At 52.9% G+C, this 18112-nt stretch overlaps 2 protein-coding genes across 7 annotated transcripts in view; one reads left to right on the top strand and one right to left on the bottom strand.

The window, feature by feature from the left end:
• TTC23 (tetratricopeptide repeat domain 23) overlaps window positions 1-18112 on the bottom strand; it is a 995109-nt gene that overhangs the window by 111812 nt on the left and 865185 nt on the right. The gene's annotated exons all lie outside the window — the stretch shown is intronic.
• LOC311614318 (A-kinase anchor protein 13-like) overlaps window positions 1-18112 on the top strand; it is a 79925-nt gene that overhangs the window by 49709 nt on the left and 12104 nt on the right. For all 6 annotated transcript variants that reach the window (XM_084869017.1, XM_084869021.1, XM_084869019.1 and 3 more), the window contains 11 exons: window positions 1123-1297; window positions 7911-7978; window positions 8561-8627; window positions 10412-10547; window positions 11616-11728; window positions 12392-12544; window positions 13376-13626; window positions 14121-14246; window positions 14361-14478; window positions 15506-15754; window positions 17880-17956. In XM_084869017.1, the coding sequence (XP_084725143.1) occupies window positions 1123-1297; window positions 7911-7978; window positions 8561-8627; window positions 10412-10547; window positions 11616-11728; window positions 12392-12544; window positions 13376-13626; window positions 14121-14246; window positions 14361-14478; window positions 15506-15754; window positions 17880-17956 (1533 nt within the window). The remainder of the gene's footprint in view (window positions 1-1122; window positions 1298-7910; window positions 7979-8560; window positions 8628-10411; window positions 10548-11615; window positions 11729-12391; window positions 12545-13375; window positions 13627-14120; window positions 14247-14360; window positions 14479-15505; window positions 15755-17879; window positions 17957-18112) is intronic.

Below are 18112 nucleotides of genomic sequence, written 5' to 3'. Positions count from 1 at the left end.
TGACCTTTACCTTGTTGACTTTTAAGTCCTCCTCCCCCCAATTGGAACATTGGGCCAACGTGAGCAGTAAAACGGAACATGTGTATGTGGGTGTCATACTTCTGGCCAGAGTGAGGGCGACACCCTCCGAGACGTGTCCTCACTTGGGGTTTGTGATCGGTGTAGGAAGTCAGAGAGGAACCTCGGTCATCTCTTGTGCCCCTCCATCATCTTCCTCTCCCTCAGGCTGCCCCCCAATTCCCGCAGTCCCTCTGCCCCTGCCCGGCAGCTGGCCCCAGCTCAGTGCTCGCTGCTGTGCTTGGGTCCTGAGGAGGGTTCTTGGCCACTCAGACACCTTCTCTCTAGCACCGGAGGCCTCTTTCCGGTGTGGCTCTGGTGCATGGTGTAAACAAGCACTGAGTAAGCCAGTGACAGGGCTGCTCAGCCTGGCCAGGCTTCCTGTGGTTTTCACAAGTTAATTTTTAAAAATATATATTTTATTGATTTTTTTTTTACAGAGAGGAAGGGAGAAGGAGAGTTAGAAACATCGATCAGCTGCTTTCTGCACACCCCGCCCGCCCCCCACTGGGGATGTGCCTGCAACCCAGGTACATGCCCTTGACCAGAATCGAACCTGGGATCCTTGAGTCCACAGGCTGACACTCTTATCCACTGAGCCAAACCAGCTAGGGCTCACAAGTTAATTTTTAAAAATGGGTTGCCCTAGCCAGTTTTGGTCAATGGTTAGAGCGTGAGCCTGCACACCGAATGAAGGGTCACAGGATTGATTCGTGGTCAAGGCCCATACCTGGGTTTCTGGCAGACACCTGGGTTGCAGTTTAGCTCCCTGCCCCCCATCGGGGCGCGTGTGGGAGGTGGCCAATCCATGTATCTCTCTCACAATTATGCTTTTCTTTCCCTCCCTCCTTCCCTCCCTCCCATCTATTCTTTCCGAAGAAGCAATGGGGGAAAGATCCTCAGGTCCAGATTAACAAAAACATAAAAATGAAATAACACCGTAAGTTGTCTAGGACAGCATTCCTCACTTCTGTTCCAAGCACCCGCCCACCACGGCCGTCCTGGTGGCTTCCGTGAGGGAAGGCCGTCCGCCTTCCGCTCACCATTGACTCTCTCCCGTGGCAGGAGAAGGAGAAAGAGAAGGAGAAAACCAAGGAGAAGGAGAAGGACTCCAAGGAGAAGGAGAAGGACCGGAAGCTGCTCAACGGCCACGCGTTCAGCGCCATCCCCGTCGTGGGCCCCATCAGCTGCAGCCAGTGCGCCAAGGCCTTCGCCGGCAAAGACGCCTACACTTGTGCAAGTAAGATGTGCTTCCCCCTGCCCTCGCTCACGGGCGCCCCTCTCTCGCTTCTGGCCCCCCCCCCACCCCCCCCCCCCCCGCCCCTGTCTCTTCCCCCTTCACATGGAGAAGTAGCCCTTTCTGTATCTTTCTTTAAACACCACTGGAGAAGTACATTCCATAGGCTATCTGTTTTTTTTCAGAGAGCTCCAATCGCAGGCATTCTGTCCTGCTGTCCCATAACAGTCTCCCGGGCACCAGCCTAAAAGCCGCCAGTCTATGTCCCAGGTCAGGTCAGCGTGCTCCGTTCTATTCTGGAAGCTGGCGTGTGCAGCAGCAGCCTGCCCGCAGCGCCGTGTGCAGGCGGCCAAGGGAGACCCCTCTGTGCAGGGGTGTTCCGTGTGACACTCGCCCACCTGCTGGAAACCACCCGGAACCCCAGTCTGTTCCCTGAGCGTGGTTCCTGCTTTTCTTTTCTTTCTTTATTATTATTATTAGTAGTAGTAGTAGTAGTAGTAGTAGTATATTTTTATTGATTTCAGAGAGGAAGGGAGAGGGAGAGAGAGAGAAACATCAATGATGAGAATCATGGATCGGCTGCCTCCTGCACGCCCCCTACTGGGGATCGAGCCCACAACCTGCGTATGTGTCCTGACCAGGAATTAAAACCATGATCTCCTGGTTCATAGGTGGTTCCTGCTTTTGGTAAGATGCTGCTCCGGGATGGAGATTGGCTGACTGTTTCTGTCCAGGACCAGACAGCAAATATCTTAGACCGGGCGGTGACCGTGCTACCGCACTGTGCGGTTTTAATGCAAAATCAGCATAGACAGTGCCTGAACCAATGAGCATGCCTGGGTCCCAGTAAACTTCCTTTATGGACAGTGAAATGGAATTTTTATGGAATTTTCATGTGTCAGGACATGTTCATCTTGTTTCGTTTTTCAACCATTTAAAAATGTGAAAACCCTTGGTAGCTCATGGACAGTAGGTCATGGGCCAGCATTGACCCACATGCAGTCATTTGCGGTACCCTGCTCCGTGGCACCACGTCAGGCAGAAAGTGACGGTGTTGGTAGCACACACCCAGGCAGACCAAGGAGGCTGCTGTGGCCAGTGGTGACCGGTCTGGAGACCCAGCTGCCCTGAGCCTAGCCGGTCACCGGACGGCTAAGGCGATCAGCATCGTGTCATCCCTGTGAACAGTTCAGACTAGTGACTAATTCAGATTCCAAGCAGCACTTAGACTGTGACGTCATGACATTATCTTGTTTTGGGTCATTGGTGTGGAGTGTCCCAAGTGACCTGTTACTAAAAATAGTAACCTTGTTGAAATTGGAAATTTTGTAAAGTTCACTTGAGCAGATTTAAAGTTACTGCAATAATAATTCCCATCCGTTTCCTGAACAGAACAGCTGACACACAGTTCACAGCTGATCTTACCTGTGGTACAGAGGTTGTGACTTTTTAGGGCTGGCTGTATCACACGCATTCTTGTAAAATTACTTCTCTGGATATATTATACCCTAAAGGTTGTCTGCAGCCCTATTTTTCTTGCTGTGCAATTTATTTATTTTAAAAAATACTTTAATTGATTTTTTTTAGAGAAAGAGGTAGAGAAAGTGATAGAGAGATAGAAACACTGATGAGAAACATAAGTCAGCTGCCTCCTGCACGCCCCCTACTGAGGATCAAGTCCACAACTTGGGCATGTGCCCTGACCAGGAATCAGACTGCTGACCTCTTGGTTCATGGGTCAACGCTCAACCACTGAGCCACACCGGCTGGACGAGATCAGATTTCTTGATTGGCAATAAGAAATGGAAAGAACGAGACAGCAGAAAGGAACAGGTTGGTAGGCCCAGTGTGCACCTAAGGTTCAAAAGTACATTTTAAATTTGCCTACCACCCTCCACACCCCCCAAACTGAGGCACTCCCGGCCTCACTGCAGCTTAGCGCTCACTTCCAGGGTCGTTAGTGGTGGCATTAAGGTTTGTGTGTGACTGTGCTCAGCCTGTCACTTACAAAAAGATGAGGGGAGAATCAAGCTTGAGATTTAAAAAGGAACAATGAGTAGTCATGTCCCCCAAGAAGCAAAAGTAACCAAGTCATGGCTGGTCCCCGCTTTCTGAAGAACAGCCTGCAGTGGGTAGTGTGAGTCTGAGGCCCCACCTGTTATCTCGGCAGGAAGTGGAAAATCTGAGTAATTGGAGGCTCAGTCTTTTTCCCTTCGCTCCATCCCTCGTGCTCAGGATCTTCCCAGGAGAAGATCTCAGGGATTGTAGCATCCCGTCGGCCACTTGCCCACCTTGTGCTCTTAGCTCCCTTTGCTTCAGCAGCTCTCTCTTCTCGGACCCTGAGCCTCAGGCTTGAAGCAGCTGCGCAGCCTGTACTGCCTTGTGGTTACGCAGCCCAGCCACATAGCGCATCATGATGGCGGTGTGATGGCCAGTATTGATTTGCACCTTCTTCCAAACGTCTTGAGTCACTTTCACGGTTCCATTTCTCATCCGAGCACATGCCCAGGTTGCGGGCTCAATCCCCAGTGGGGGGCGTGCAGGAGGCAGCCGATCCATGATTCTCTCTCTTCATTGATGTTTCTCTCTCTCTCCTCCCCTCCTCTGTGAACTCAATAAGAATATATTTTAAATAAAGATACCCTCTTGCATATGCAAATACTAATAGGTGCAATTGGATAGAAAGTTTCCAAGCAAGTCAGCATCTCTTAACTCTGCTGGAATCCAAAGCTGAGTCCCTTATGCGGACGTGGGCGGAAGTGCTCAAGGTCACGGGCACAGGCCTCTAGTGGCCGCCTCCGGGGCGTGGGGACTGCAGTGGAAGCACAGACTGAGGGAAGTCCCTTGTCAGGACCTCACAGCGACTGAATTTAGGAGAAACCTGGCATTTCTGTATGCGTCTCATTGTTGTAGTTGTGTTTTGTTTTGTCTTTTAATTTTGATTTAGTTTTCGATCCTAACTCAAAATTCAGCTCGTGATTTAGGATCAGGCCACCTTCTCAGCTGTGAGCAGCCGCCAGCCGCTCCCTCCAGCGGCCACAGATGTGGTCTTCGGAACGCTCGGCGGCACCCTGCAGAGGAATCCGTTATGTTTGGGTTTTTTGGGACTTGGCCCGTGGCTCTGTGTTTGTTTGCTTTGAACAGATGTAAAATGATCCCGAGATTGTTGTTGATTCATTTTCTGTTGTGTTAGCAGCTTCTGAGCACTTTTGTGGTAGGCTGCTTCTCCTGTTTAAAAAAATAAATAAGTAGACCAGCTGCGATCCGAAACATGAGAGTTGAGGGTGTGTGTGATGGTGGGTTTCGCTTTGGGTTTGAAAGGCAGATCTCTAGGCAGGCGTGTTCTTGTATGTAGAGTGTGTTCCTTACATGCAATAGGAAAATACATATAATTGATTAAAGAAGTTCATTGTTGAGGGAAAAGGAAGATTTGAAAGAACAGCCTAAAAGAGTCAATTATTGATCAGAGAGGGAGCATTTTCATTTTTTCTTTTTTCTTTTTGTTCTTAACTGAATATCATGTATTGTCGCTTTAAAAATACCAATATAAGCCCTGGCTGGTTGCTCAGTGTTAGTGCGTCAGCCGCCCGTCTGAAGGGGCTCGGGTTCGATTCCGGTCAAGGGCTCGGACCTTGGTTGCAAGCTCGGTCCCTGGCCCTGGTTGGGGTGCGTGTGGGAGGCAACCAGTCAATGTGTCTCTCTCACATCGATGTTTCTCTCTGGCTCTCCCCCTCCCTTCCAATAGAAAAATATCCCCCAATAAGAATTAACAACAACAAAATACCAATGCCAGTGTAAGATAAAGATCGATGTCTTAGACATCTGAATTTGATGGTGATCCTTAGCCACAATAAGCTCATAACTTTTCTTATTAAAACAATAAGAAAAACATTTCTGCGTATTGCAAACCATCTCCCCCATCTCGCTGCAGCGTCTGTTTGATTCTTGTCTGCGTGTTCTTATGAAAATGCTGTTACGGGGCCTTCAGCGAAGATGAGTTGGCTCTTTCTTGTGGCTTTCCTCTCGTTCTGTGCCTCCGCCTGTGGTTGCCACACCAGCCACCGGGCACGTCGTGTAGGCCTTTGCACCTGGGCTTCGTCCATCCAGACCGGGCAGCGTCTCTCACGCCCCACGGATGGTTCACAGGACGGAACAGAAGGATGGCGGAGCACGGATTTCTCAGCTGGTCCTATTTCAGTGGTTTGTGTTGTTTGTGTTGCTTTAGTTTGCTTGGTGAGGTTTAAAGTGATAGGAAGAGGTTGCACCTTTCTGTCCTTAAGTGAAGTAAATATTTTTAAAAATATATATATATTTTATTGATTTTTTTACAGAGAGGAAGGGAGAGAGATAGTTAGAAACATGGATGAGAGAGAGAGTCATCGATCAGCTGCCTCTTGCACACCCCCTACTGGGGATGTGCCCGCAACCAAGGTGCATGCCCTTGACGGGAATCGAACCTGGGACCCCTCAGTCCGTAAGCTGATGATGCTCTATCCACTGAGCCAAACCAGTTTCAGCCTTGTCTTGTGTTTTGATGCCCATTCCCTTTGTGGAAATGGAAGTCCGGTTGTTAGGGGTGGGCTCTGTTCCCATCCACCTCTGTGCCAACAAGTCTTGCGAGGATTTTGAAAAACGAAGGCGTATTGCTTACTGCTGGTAGGAAATTGCCTTTACCAATAAGCAAAAGGCCGGATGGTTCTTTGCCTTCCCTAACAACGTGGTCTGGTCTGTGGCAGGGAGCTTGAAAAAAGTAAGAGATTCGTCTCCCAGGCTTGTGTTCTTGGTCAATGTCTGTTTTCCAAAACAGAGAATAAGGTTTTAGCCTCGTGGCTTTGGCTGATGCGAGCGGGCAGCCGTTCCTGTGCGGAGTCAGCACAGCTCAGAACCACGCCGAGTGCCGGTCCAGGCTCGAGTGTGTGAAGCAGATGTCCACGCAGAGTGCTTGTCACCGAGACATGTGACCTTACTGTGGAGCACATTAGGGTTCCATCTGTTGGTGGTGGGTGTCTTTGTGTGAAGAGTTGTTTACCAGAAGCACACTGTAAACATTACATCTGCTTTTATGGTTCTTCAGCGGAAGCCGTCTTTTAAATCCCAAACATGGGCCGGAGAACTTGAGTGTTGCTGAGGTCTAAGTGTTAGCACCACGCCCTCAGCCAGTGACGTCATTCTCCGCAGGCCGATGGGCCTCATGGGAGGAAGGGCCGCTGCAGCTGGGTGCAAAGCCTGCTCACAGGGTACTGGTGGTCAGTCTTTGTTTGTTTGTTTGTTTAACCTCCACCCCCTTTATTTGTAGAGAGAGAGGAAGGGAGAGGGATGCAGAGATGGAAACATCGATGGCAGAGAAACGTGGAAAAGTAGGCATTGAGGAGCCACTGGGGAGGAAGGAATGGGAGAAGGCCTTGGGGTTTGGGATTCTGGCGGTTTCCATCCTAGTGTAATTCCTTCCCCGTCATCACTGCAAACCCCCCTACTTCCTACCCCCCACCCCCATCCCATCATATGTACGAGCCAAGAGAACGTCTCGGCCCATAGTCAGGGAGCTGACACGCGCAGGAGCTGTGCGGTTCCGGAGTCTGTGTGGAGCGCTGCCTAATGGATGGCATCTGGTTCCTGTTCTCGGGGAGCCTGCTCCCTGGAGAGGCCGTTGTCCCCACAGAGGGACGTCTTGTTTCTTTGGACCTCACCTCCGGCCTTCTGGCTCAGTCCTGGCGGCTGATGTCATGGCAGCAGTGAGCGCTGGCGGCCCCTCTGAGGCGCAGAGACCGGGCTGCCACGCCAGGGGCCCTGTTAGGCCAAGAGAGTGACAAGTAAGAATTGAGATGCCCTGGCCGGTTTGTTCAGTGGTTAGAGCACCAACTCTGGTCCAGGGAGTCCCAGGTTTGATTCCGGTCAAGGGCACGGACCTGGGTTGCGGGTTCCCCAGCCTGGCAGGCAGCTGATTGATGTGGATCCCTCACATCCATCTTTCTTCTCTCCTCTCTCCCTACCCCTCCCTCCCTTCCACGCTCTCTAAAATCAGCAGAGGGAGCCTCCGTCACTGAGGATTAAAAAGCAAGCAAACAAACAACAGAGCTGAAGTAAAATTGTGTCTGTGGCAAACTGTGGTGGCTTCATCGGTCAGGGAAGTCCCCCCGTTTGCTGAGTCAGGGCTCCCAGAGGCACTTTGGGGGGTTCCCATGACCCGTCTTCTGTGGCTCTTGACTGGGGGGTTGGGGGGGCACGTAAAAGGACGTACAGAGGTTTTCAGACTCACACGCTGCCTTCGACACAGTCACACATTCCCAGCCCCTTTGACGGGGTTCACTTAGGAGTTTCCTCGTGACTCAGGGCGGCGTATCGATGGCAGACACTCAGTTTTAGTCCTGGGAGCCGTTCTGCTTCCTGCCCGAGCTCCCAGGCTGCGAGCCCTCGTGAATCAGAAACCACATCTGCTCTTGCCTCTCCCCGCCCCCGGGTGACATCACGCCCGCCTGGGAGAAGGCCCGCGTCCCCGCTCCGTCACTCCGTTCCCCTTGTGAGCCCGGCACCGGGAGCTCCGGCTGCTGGGCCCGCTCGGACCCGGGGCCCGGTGTACTCTGTGAGTGACCCCTGTGGGTTTCTGCTTCCTTTCCAGACTGCAGTGCCTTTGTCCACAAAAGCTGCCGAGAAAGCCTGGCCTCCTGTGCGAAGGTCAAGATGAAGGTAAGACCTCTCTCAGAGCCGATCAGGTCTCCGAGCCGGGAGGGGAGGTGCTGGGGGTTTGTTTATTTTCCTGGTGTCACCCCCTCCTCATCGTCACTCCACACACACCCCACCACCACCCGCCTCCCTGCCCCATCCCATCCGTATGTGCAAGCTAAGTTTGGTACCAACTCTGAGACCAAAATAACCCCCCACGTAAATGTTTTCCTCTGAAGTAATTCATTCTCTTTCCAATGACCATACTTGGGAATTTCTGGCTTTTGGAAAAAGGCAGTGTTTTCAGGACTTGTAGATACGTTTCTCGGGGTTCTCTCTGTGTCGCTGTTAGAGTGGCTTTCTCCTTAGCTGCGTCTGCAGACCTGCTCTGCCGTTCGCTTACGGCTTCCTCATGCAGGACCCCGGGGAGCAGGTGGGGTCGGGGGACAGCCCGCAGGGACTGGCTGGGACCGGGATGCGGAGGACATTGCCGAGGACACAGCGGGGAAGGCGGAGCAGCTGGCCGTCTTTCTGCTGTGGCGTCTGGAAAGGTGACAGGACGGGGAGAGGAAATGCCACCTTCACGGGTCTCCTCTCTCCTCCCAGCAGCCCAAGGGGAGCCTCCAGGCGCACAACACGTCGTCCCTGCCCACGGTCATCATGAGGAGCAAGCGTGAGTAGCTCCCCGCCTCTGGTGGTCCTCCTCCTCCTCCTCCCCCTCCTCCCCCTCCTGCTCTTCTCCTCCTCCCCCTCCCCCTCCTCCTCCTCCTCCTCCCCCCCTCTTCCTCCTGTTCCCCCCGTCTTCCTCCTCCTCCTCCTCTTCCCCCTCCTCCTCCTCCTCCTCCTCCTCCTCCCTCCTCCTCCTCCCCCCTCCTGCTCTTCTCCTCCTCTTCCCCCTCCTCCTCCTCCTCCTCCTCCTCCTCCTCCTCCTCCTCCTCCCCCTCCTGCTCTTCTCCTCCTCCCCCTCCCCCTCCCCCTCCTCCTCCTCCTCCTCCTCCTCCCCCCTCCCCTCCTCCTCCTCCCCCTCCCCCCCTCCCCTCCTCCTCCTCCTCCTCCCCTCCTCCTCCTCCTCCCCCCTCCTCCTCCCCTCCTCCTCCTCCTCCCCCCCTTCTCCTCCCCCTCCTGCTCTTCTCCTCCTCCCCCTCCCCCTCCTCCTCCTCCTCCTCCCCCCCTCTTCCTCCTGTTCCCCCCCCCTCTTCCTCCTGTTCCCCCTCCTCCCCTTCCCCTCCCCCTCCTCCTCCTCCTCCTCCTCCTCTTCTTCTTCCTCCTCCCTTATTTATTTCAGAGAGGAGGAGAGAGTTAGAAACATCAGTGATGAGAGCAAATCATCCCCTTTTTTTTTATTATTAATATTTACTTTTCACTTGCGGTTGGCGTACAGTGTTATCACAGCTCCCACTTCCATTCTCCATCCCCTTTCTCATTCCTTTCCCTCCCGGCTGCATGCTGTAGTGTGTCCAATGTGCATCCTCTGATCCGTCGTGTGTAAGACTGCTGCGTGGTGTTCTCCCGTAAACATTCACCACGTTCTAACTGCCAGCTCCCCCAAGTCTGGCTGTCTGAGTTTCCAGCTGCTGCCATAAATAAAGCAGTAATGATGCCATCCTAATTGGCTCTGTGGGAACCTGTGTTCCGCTTACCCCTGAGGCAGTGTTTTTCAACTGCAGTTTCTGGATTAATTAGAAGCGCAGATTCTTGGACCCTACCCAGACCTACTGAGTCAGAAATTCCAGAGGTTTAGCCCAGTGATCTGCATGTGGTTTTTTTTTGTGTGTGTTTTTTTTTTTTAATAAACATATTTATTGATTTCAGAGAGTAAGGAGAGAGAGAGAGAGAGATTGAGAGATCAATGATGAGAGAAGATTATTGATGGGCTACATCCTGCACAGCCCCCACTGGAGAACAAGCCCGCAACCCAGGCATGTGCCCTGACCGGGAATCGAACCAGCGACCTCCTGGTTCCTGGGCTGATGCTCAACTCCTGAGCCACACCGGCCAGGCCATAATTTATTAATTGACCTTTTATATATATATATTTTATATATTTTTTTTATATATTTTAAAATTTTATATATTTAAAAATATATATAATATATATATTTTATATATATATTTTATATATATATATATTCCTTTTTATCATTTCCAATCTTTTATCAATAATGTTGCATTGAATAACTTCGGACATGTGTCATTTCAAACACAAACAAGTTTATCTTCCGGAATAAGCATATCCTGAAATAGAATTATTAAAGTGTAGAGGCTTATGTAGTTTTAATAGAAATTGCCAAATTGTCCTCCCTGGAGTTTTTTTACTCATTTTCTCCCCCACTCCCCCACCCAGGGCAAGTTGGCTGCCGAGCTGTGCGCTTCTCTTCTCTGTGGCCGTAGCCCGATGAGTCAGTCCTGGTGGGCGGGAGCCCGGACGCTCAGCTGGTGTCTTCTCTCCCTTCACAGCCTCCCAGCCCAAGGAGCGCCCTCGATCCGCCGTCCTCCTGGCTGACGAGGCCACTGCCGCCCCCATGTTCTCCAACAGACGCTCCCAGCAGTGCGTGTCGCTGTCCAAAAGCGTCTCCATACAGAACATCGCCGGGTGAGTGGGGTTCAGGGACAGCACGGTGACGTCAGGTGACAAGGGCACAGTTGTATCGTTTGACAGAAGGATTCTTGGTGATGGGTGCGGAGTGCACAGAGTGACTCCGAGGAGGAGGAGGAGGAGGAGGATTACGTGTGATCACTGCTCTGGCCACAGTTTGTGACAAGGGTCCCCTTTAAGCGCCCCCTCATCGGGCCAGGTGTCCTGTGCTTCTGTGTATCATCACCCTGCTTCTCAGCCCCCGAGTTCTGAAAGGGTGGTTTCCACTCAAAACGAGAAGTAGGAATAGGCAGAGAGGTGATTTCATCCTGAATTGGGGGTGCCAATCACTTGTGTCACATCACAGACGTTTACTGCGCCTGCTGTGCTAGCTGGCGAGTTGGGTTCAAGAAAGCAAAAGAATAACCCATGTCACCCCAATAAATTGTATGTTTCCTCTTTTTTTTTTTTTTTTTTTTTAAATATATTTTATTGATTTTTCACAGAGAGGAAGAGAGAGGGATAGAGAGTTAGAAACGTCGATGAGAGAGAATCATCGACCAGCTGCCTCTTGCACACCCCCTACTGGGGATGTGCCCGCAACCAAGGTACATGCCCTTGACCGGAATCGAACCCGGGACCTTTCAGTCCGCAGGCCGACGCTCTATCCACTGAGCCAAACCGATGCTGGCAGTATGCTTCCTCTATCACTGCAAACGTCTAGCTTTAAAAGGAATCCAGTGTGTTGTAAGAGCTCAGCCTATAATTAGGGAACAGGAGGGAAAAGGCAGTGGTTAGTTAGACTGTGAGTTTCCAACAGAAATTTCTCCTATAACGTGTATACAGTTCAGGGTGGGGGCAGTATTCTCCTTTTAACGATCATTTTAAGAAAACCCAAGGCTCAAAAAGTTCAAGTTTGCAGTTAACGCCAAGTGCTTTAGCTTGGGTTAGTAGTTCTGTTCCTGGGTCCCTGTGTTAAAACTTTGTCTGGGGTCGTGTAGTCCATCGGGCAGTGCTCACTCAGGGGAGAACGCAAGCCACGGCTCACCACAGTGTATATGTGACGCGCTGTTCTTTTGTCTCCAGCGTTGGCAATGACGAGAACATATCCAACACCTGGAAGTTCCTGTCACACTCAACGGACTCCCTGAATAAGATCGTCAAGGTCAACGAGTCCACCGAGTCCCTGACGGATGAGGGTAAGAGGAAGCTGCGTCCCACACTCGTTTTCCGTAGACGCGGTGCCGCTGCTCCGCCCAGAATGGAGGCGTCGGTGGGATCTAGCGCCTGCTTTCTCCTTATTCCCGCGAAGATTGTCTCAATCGTCTCTAAAACACCCAGTGCTTTGTGATAAATTGGCAATCAAATCTGTCCACTTGTTCGATAGCTGTCCATTGGAAGATGTTCTTGCATTTAACATGGTCATATTCTGGCACAAAAGCTCTCTCTCTCTCTGCCACTCTCCCGCCCCCAGCCCTTAAGTTCTAGCTCTCTCGGCCCGGTGGTAAGCCTACTTACTGTCTTAAATCAGCCAAGTGGCCAGGTCCCATTCAGTTCCCACTTCACGTAGCAATCGTGTCTGAATGACAGTTGGTTTGTGTGATGCTCACCATTCCAGCAGCCTTGGCGAGAGCCCTCCGCTCCCAAACAGGTAGTGGGTCCCTTCTCACACCGGAAGGCGGTTCTGTGACACACACACACACACACACACACACGCACACACACACACACACACGCACACACACGCACCCCGGTTAATGCGGAGTCTGCAGCCAGGGCGGTGGTTACACCCGGGAAAGGCACTCGGGCTTCTGGGAGGTCCCAGAGGCAGGGCCCTGACGCTGGCTCGTTGCTGTCTTGAGGAGTAGGCACAGACATGAACGAGGGGCAGCTGATGGGCGACTTTGAGAGCGAGTCCAAGCAGCTGGAGGCCGAGTCCTGGAGCCGCGTGGTGGACAGCAAGTTCCTGAAGCAGCAGAAGAAGGACGTGGTCAAGCGGCAGGAGGTGATCTACGGTGAGGCCCTCCCCCGGCCCCCGCGGCGCCGGCTGTGCGTGTGCCCCTGGGCCGGGAGAGTCCGTTCTCATCGGCAGCATCTCCGAGATTTTCCTCCAAAACTTGGGGGTATAGAGACACGATCTTACTTCCTCCCTACTGCTTTTCCACCCTCTAAAGCTGTTTTCTCTCGTCTCATTGGCCGTTTTATTCAATGTGAGCGCTTATTCACGCCACAGGCCGAACGAGAAGTTCCCGGCGGTGTACTGCCTCCGCCGCACGGGGGACGGCCACCATTTCCTGTTTCTAGGAAATAGGAACACGGTGCGTTATGAAAGGTTTCAGTTCCAGTGAAGGCTGATTGGGAAAGCGGGTGACGGGGCCTCCTGCACCTGCTGCGGGCCCCAGGGGAGCCGGAGGAGGAGGAGGAGAAGGAGGAGGAAGAGGAGGAGGAGGGGGGGGGGCACTGTAGGAAAGACAGCTACTGGAGGAGGAGGGGGAGGGGGAGGGGGAGGAGGAGGAGGAAGAGGACGAAAGCACTGTAGGAAAGACAGCTACTGGAGAAGGAAGAGGAGGGGGAGGGGGAGGAGGAGGAGGAAGAGGACGAAAGCACTGTAGGAAAGACAGCTACTGGAGAAGGAGGAGGAGGAGGAGTGGGAGGAGGGGGAGGGAGAGGAGGAGGAGGAGGGGGAGGAAAGCACTGTAGGAAAGGCTGCTACTGGCCGAGGTTTACTATGCAACGTGGCTCTGACAGCCTGAGACCCCGGGGGCTGTCGTCAGCCGGCAGGGGCTGGGAGGAGGGCCCTGCAGCGGCGCTCCCTGACCCCTGACCCCCGACTCCCGTCCCGGCAGAGCTGATGCAGACGGAGCTGCACCACATCCGCACGCTCAAGATCATGAGCGACGTGTACAGCCGGGGCATGATGACCGAGCTGCTGTTCGAGCAGCAGATGGTGGAGAAGCTGTTCCCCTGCCTGGACGAGCTCATCAGCATCCACAGCCAGTTCTTCCAGAGGATCCTGGAGCGCAAGAAGGAGTCCCTGGTGGACAGGAGCGAGAGGAACTTCCTCATCCGCAGGATGGGCGACGTGCTGGTGAACCAGGTGAGGGCGGGGCGGCCTGGGGCTCAGCGGCCGGGCCCGGCCTCCCGGCTTAGCGTCTGTTAACTTCGTTTCTCTCTCCGAGCCTCAGTTTCCTTTTCTGAAAATGAGGTCAGTGGCTTTTCTCTCCTAATATGTTTTTTTTTTTAAAAAAATATATTATTGATTTTTTATAGAGAGGAAGGGAGAGGGATAGAGTTAGAAACATCAATGAGAGAGAATCATCGATCAGCTGCCTCCTGCACACACCCTACCGGGGATGTGCCCGCAACCAAGGTACGTGCCCTTCCTTGACCGGAATCGAACCTGGGACCTTCCAGTCCTCAGGCCGACGCTCTATCCACTGAGCCAAACCGGTTTTGGCACCGCTGCCCCCTTTTAACCCTTCAGGGTGCTTTATGAGGAGGTATCTTGGGTCCTACACACAGACTGGCAGCTGGGTACAAAATGCTGGTCCAGAGGGTCACGGCCTAACCCCGCTCTCCTCCTTCGCGCAGTTCTCCGGGGAGAACGCGGAGCGCCTGAAGAAGACCTACGGCAAGTTCTGCGGGCAGCACAACCAGTCCGTGAACTACTTCAAGGACCTCCACACCAAGGACAAGCGCTTCCAGGCCTTCGTGAAGGTAGTGCCGGCCGCACCCACCCCCAGCCCGGTCCCTCCCCGGCGCCCCGGCCCGCCGTGCGGCCGCGCCTCTGCCGGCGGCGGCGGGCGTTGACACTCTCCTGCTCTTTTGCAGAAGAAGATGAGCAGCGCGGTGGTGAGACGGCTGGGCATCCCCGAGTGCATCCTGCTGGTCACGCAGCGCATCACCAAGTACCCGGTGCTGTTCCAGAGGCTCCTGCAGTGCACCAAGGGTGAGTGCACCAAGGGTGAGCACCCCGGCCCCGCACAGCACCGGGGCCAGAGAGCCGTGGAGGAGGGCGGTCCTGCTTTAGGCGCCTAAAGAAGTCCCGGGTTTCTATCTCCAAAACCGTGGTGTTTTAATAAACACGTGAAGCATTCGCCCTGGCCAGGGTGGCTCCGTGGCTAGGGTCCCAGGTTCCATTCTCCTCAAGGGCTTGTATCTCAGTTGCAGGCTCCATCCCTGGCCCTGGTAGGGCGCATGTGGAGGCAACCAGTTGATGTGTCTCTCTCTCACATCAATGTTTCTCTCTCTGTCTCTCTCCTCCACTCCCTCCCACTCGCTAAAACTCAATGGAAAAATATCCTCCAGTGAGGGTGAACAAAAACTTGAAACATTATGTCAGCAGACGTAGGGTGGATCAGAGTAAGAAGGAAAGGAACCACTTTTTGATCCCATCAAGCGTCCAGTGACCTGGGCTTATCCTCCCTCCCTTTTCTCTGTCTATCTGTCTGTCTCTGGAGCATGTAGACACTTTTACCTCCTCTTCCTCCTCTCAAGGCTCATATCCCTCCCCCTGAACCCTCACCCCCAGGTTCCAAGGGCCCTTCTGTAACTTGTTTCCTTGAGCCCATGTCTTCTAGGCTCACTTCTACCTCCGTGACTTCCTAACTAAACGTTCATAGTCTGGGGGAAAGAGTGCCGGGATCTGAATGGCTTCTCTCTATCTCCTAATCCTGCGCATAGGCCGTTATGGGAAAGAGGAGCTGACACAGACAAGTAAGACAAGTTGCTCCTCTTCCTCCCTAAAACAGTTTGGCTCCTCCTACTCGAGAACATAGCATTATCATTGTATGCTTCCTCTGTCACTGCAAATGTCTAGCTTTGCTTAGATTCAAACGTGTGCCCAAGAGCGGGCTGGGCACACGACCGTGGACAGACTGGCATCGCTCCGACAATGTGCCCACGGGGAGGAGGCTGAGGGAGGAGGGCGGGGCCCCTCCTCCCGCCCTGGAAAATCATTCTCCTTTCCTCCTCAGACAACGAGGCGGAGCAGGAGGACCTGGCTCAGTCCCTGAGCCTCGTGAAGGACGTGATCGGAGCCGTGGACAGCAAGGTGGCGAGCTACGAGAAGAAAGTGCGCCTGAATGAGATCTACACGAAGACGGACAGCAAGTCGATCATGAGGATGAAGAGCGGTCAGATGTTTGCCAAGGAGGACCTGAAGCGGAAGAAGCTGGTGCGGGACGGGAGCGTGTTTCTGAAGAACGCCGCGGGCAGGTTGAAAGGTGGGCTTCGAGTTCTCTCTCTCCCTCTCTCTCTCTCTCTCTCTCTCTCTCTCTCTCTCTCTCCCTCTCTTGCTCTGAGCAGGTGCCAGGGGACAGCGGGCAAAACCCAAGCATTTTTGTTAGAAACTCGCCACCGGGATTTTCTGAGGGAGCCTATATCCAAACATGCAGGAACAACCATCATTTAACCGTTCTTAATCTTGTATCCAAAAGGTCTGGTTCGAGGTAGCTTATAAAATCATGCAAACACACCAAATCTAGCCCTTGGCTCAGCGGATAGAACGTCAGCCTGCGGAACAAAGGGTCCCGGGTTTGATTCCGGTCAAGGGCACGTACCTCTGCTGCAGGCTCCTCCCTGGGCCCAGGCCCTGGTCGGGGCCGGGCAGAAGGCAACCAATCAATATGTTTCCCTCACATTGATGTTTCTCTCTGTCTTTCTCGCTCCCTCCCACTCTCTCTGAAAATCAGTGGAAAAATATCCTCGGGTGAGGATTAATTTAAAAAAAAAAAAAAATACAGCAGGTTTATAGGGAAATGTAGTGGGGACACTGGAAAAAGAGATTTCAGGAGACAAAGCAAGGGGTGAGGTTGGCATGCGGTGTTGAAGGCGGTGCATGTCCCTTTAAGAGGAGGACAACAGCCCAACTGGCCTGGCCGGCGCCGTCCGCACTGCCCTCTCCCTCTGTCTCTGAGCTGCTGGCCGGTCAGAAGCACCTGCCCCCATCCCCTGTGCGGCCTGGATTTTCCAGAGCTGCCGCCGCCCCGAGCTGGCTCCTTACTCTTTCCTTTCCAAAGCCCTCCATCCACTCCCCGAACAAAAACTAATGATTCCCAGCTGTTGGCATGCAGTTCTGGTCCAGCCCATGGCGGAGCAATGGGTTTTCTGACCCGAAAGGCCGCCAGTGCAGACAGAGGTTGGTGTTGAGTCATTCTCACCCCGCGTGAACCCGTGCCAGGAACAGCCCGTCCTGTGTGGGTGCCCGCTGAAGTGAGGGGTTTTCTCCGGGCCGCTGACACTGAGCACGGAAACCTCAGGATCCGCCGAGGGCGAAACGTGTGTTTGAGAACTTTTTTTTTTTTTTGGCAGGCACCTGAGTGACTTAAAAGCAAACTTAAAAGAAAAAGGCAGTGCGTGGCAAAGGCCTGTCACCCGGGCTGGAAAGCTGGCCTTCTCTAGAAAGGAGGCGGCATCCTTCCGTTTTCTCCCTGGCTGTGTGGTGACTGCCCGGAAGGGGGTCTCGCTGTGGCAGCAGCGGCAGGAGGGGGCTGTGCATGTCAGTACCATTCTCCCCAAGGAATCGGGGTCCCCTTTCCAGAGAGGATGCCCAGGAGATGGCTCACTGCAGAGATGTCCCACTTTACACCCTTAAGGCAGTAATGCAGGGTGTCATCTGTGCACCTACAGGGTTATATCAAGAGTTTGTGTCCTTTAATAGATAGATTGATAGATAGATAGATAGATAAGGTTATATCAAAAGTTTGTGTCCTTTAAAATATATTGATTTCAGAGAGGAAGGGAGAGGGAGAGAGAGAGAGAAACATCAATGATGAGAATCATGGATTGGCTGCCTCCTGCACGCCCTCTACTGGGGATCATGCTCACAACCCGAGCATGTGCCCTGACCAGGAATTGAACCTCGACCTCTTGGTCCATTGGTTATTGCTCAGCCACTGAGCCACGCCAGCCAGGCTGTGGCCTTGTGACTCCTAGATCCAGCTAGAGATGTTCATGTGTTACTTGAGGAGCAGAGGAGGCTGTTGCCATGGCACGGAGAGGCTGAGGTGGACTCGACACCAAGCCCGCGTGCTCACACCTGCCTGTGAGGTCAGAGGGCGTGTGCTTACACTCGGATGGTTTTCTGCATCACCTTTGGCAGCGGTCCTGGCTGCGATCCCACGCCTTTCCCATCCCTCTAATCAGGAGGTGGGAACTCTGCGACCTGGGCTGCTTTGTGGACGAGGTTGCTGTCTAACATCTCTTCAGTCCCGCTCTCCAGTTATATTCCTCAAGTATTTTATTCTTCACATCTTCCCGCGTGAGCTGGGTCTTTGCAGAACTAAATAAGTGCCGTTCCTGAGCTTCCCTGTTCAATAGCCGTTGTTCTCTTCTCTCCCCACCCTGCAGAGGTCCAGGCGGTTCTGCTGACGGACATTTTAGTTTTCCTTCAAGAAAAGGACCAGAAGTACGTCTTTGCATCATTGGTAAGCTCAATGGTTCGCCTCTTCTGCTTGTAATTAATAACAGTATTCAGGAAAGTTAAGGGTAAATTGAACATAAATTAAACATTGTACTGTTAGTTTCCCAGACTCTCAGAATCAATCATTTCAGGACAAATTTGTCTGGATCATTTCTTATAT

Source organism: Pipistrellus hanaki (genome assembly GCF_964339955.1).
Source record: "Pipistrellus hanaki genome assembly, chromosome: 21".
NCBI classification, from domain to species: domain Eukaryota; kingdom Metazoa; phylum Chordata; class Mammalia; order Chiroptera; family Vespertilionidae; genus Pipistrellus; species Pipistrellus hanaki.
This window is presented reverse-complemented; position numbering and strand designations above follow the sequence as displayed.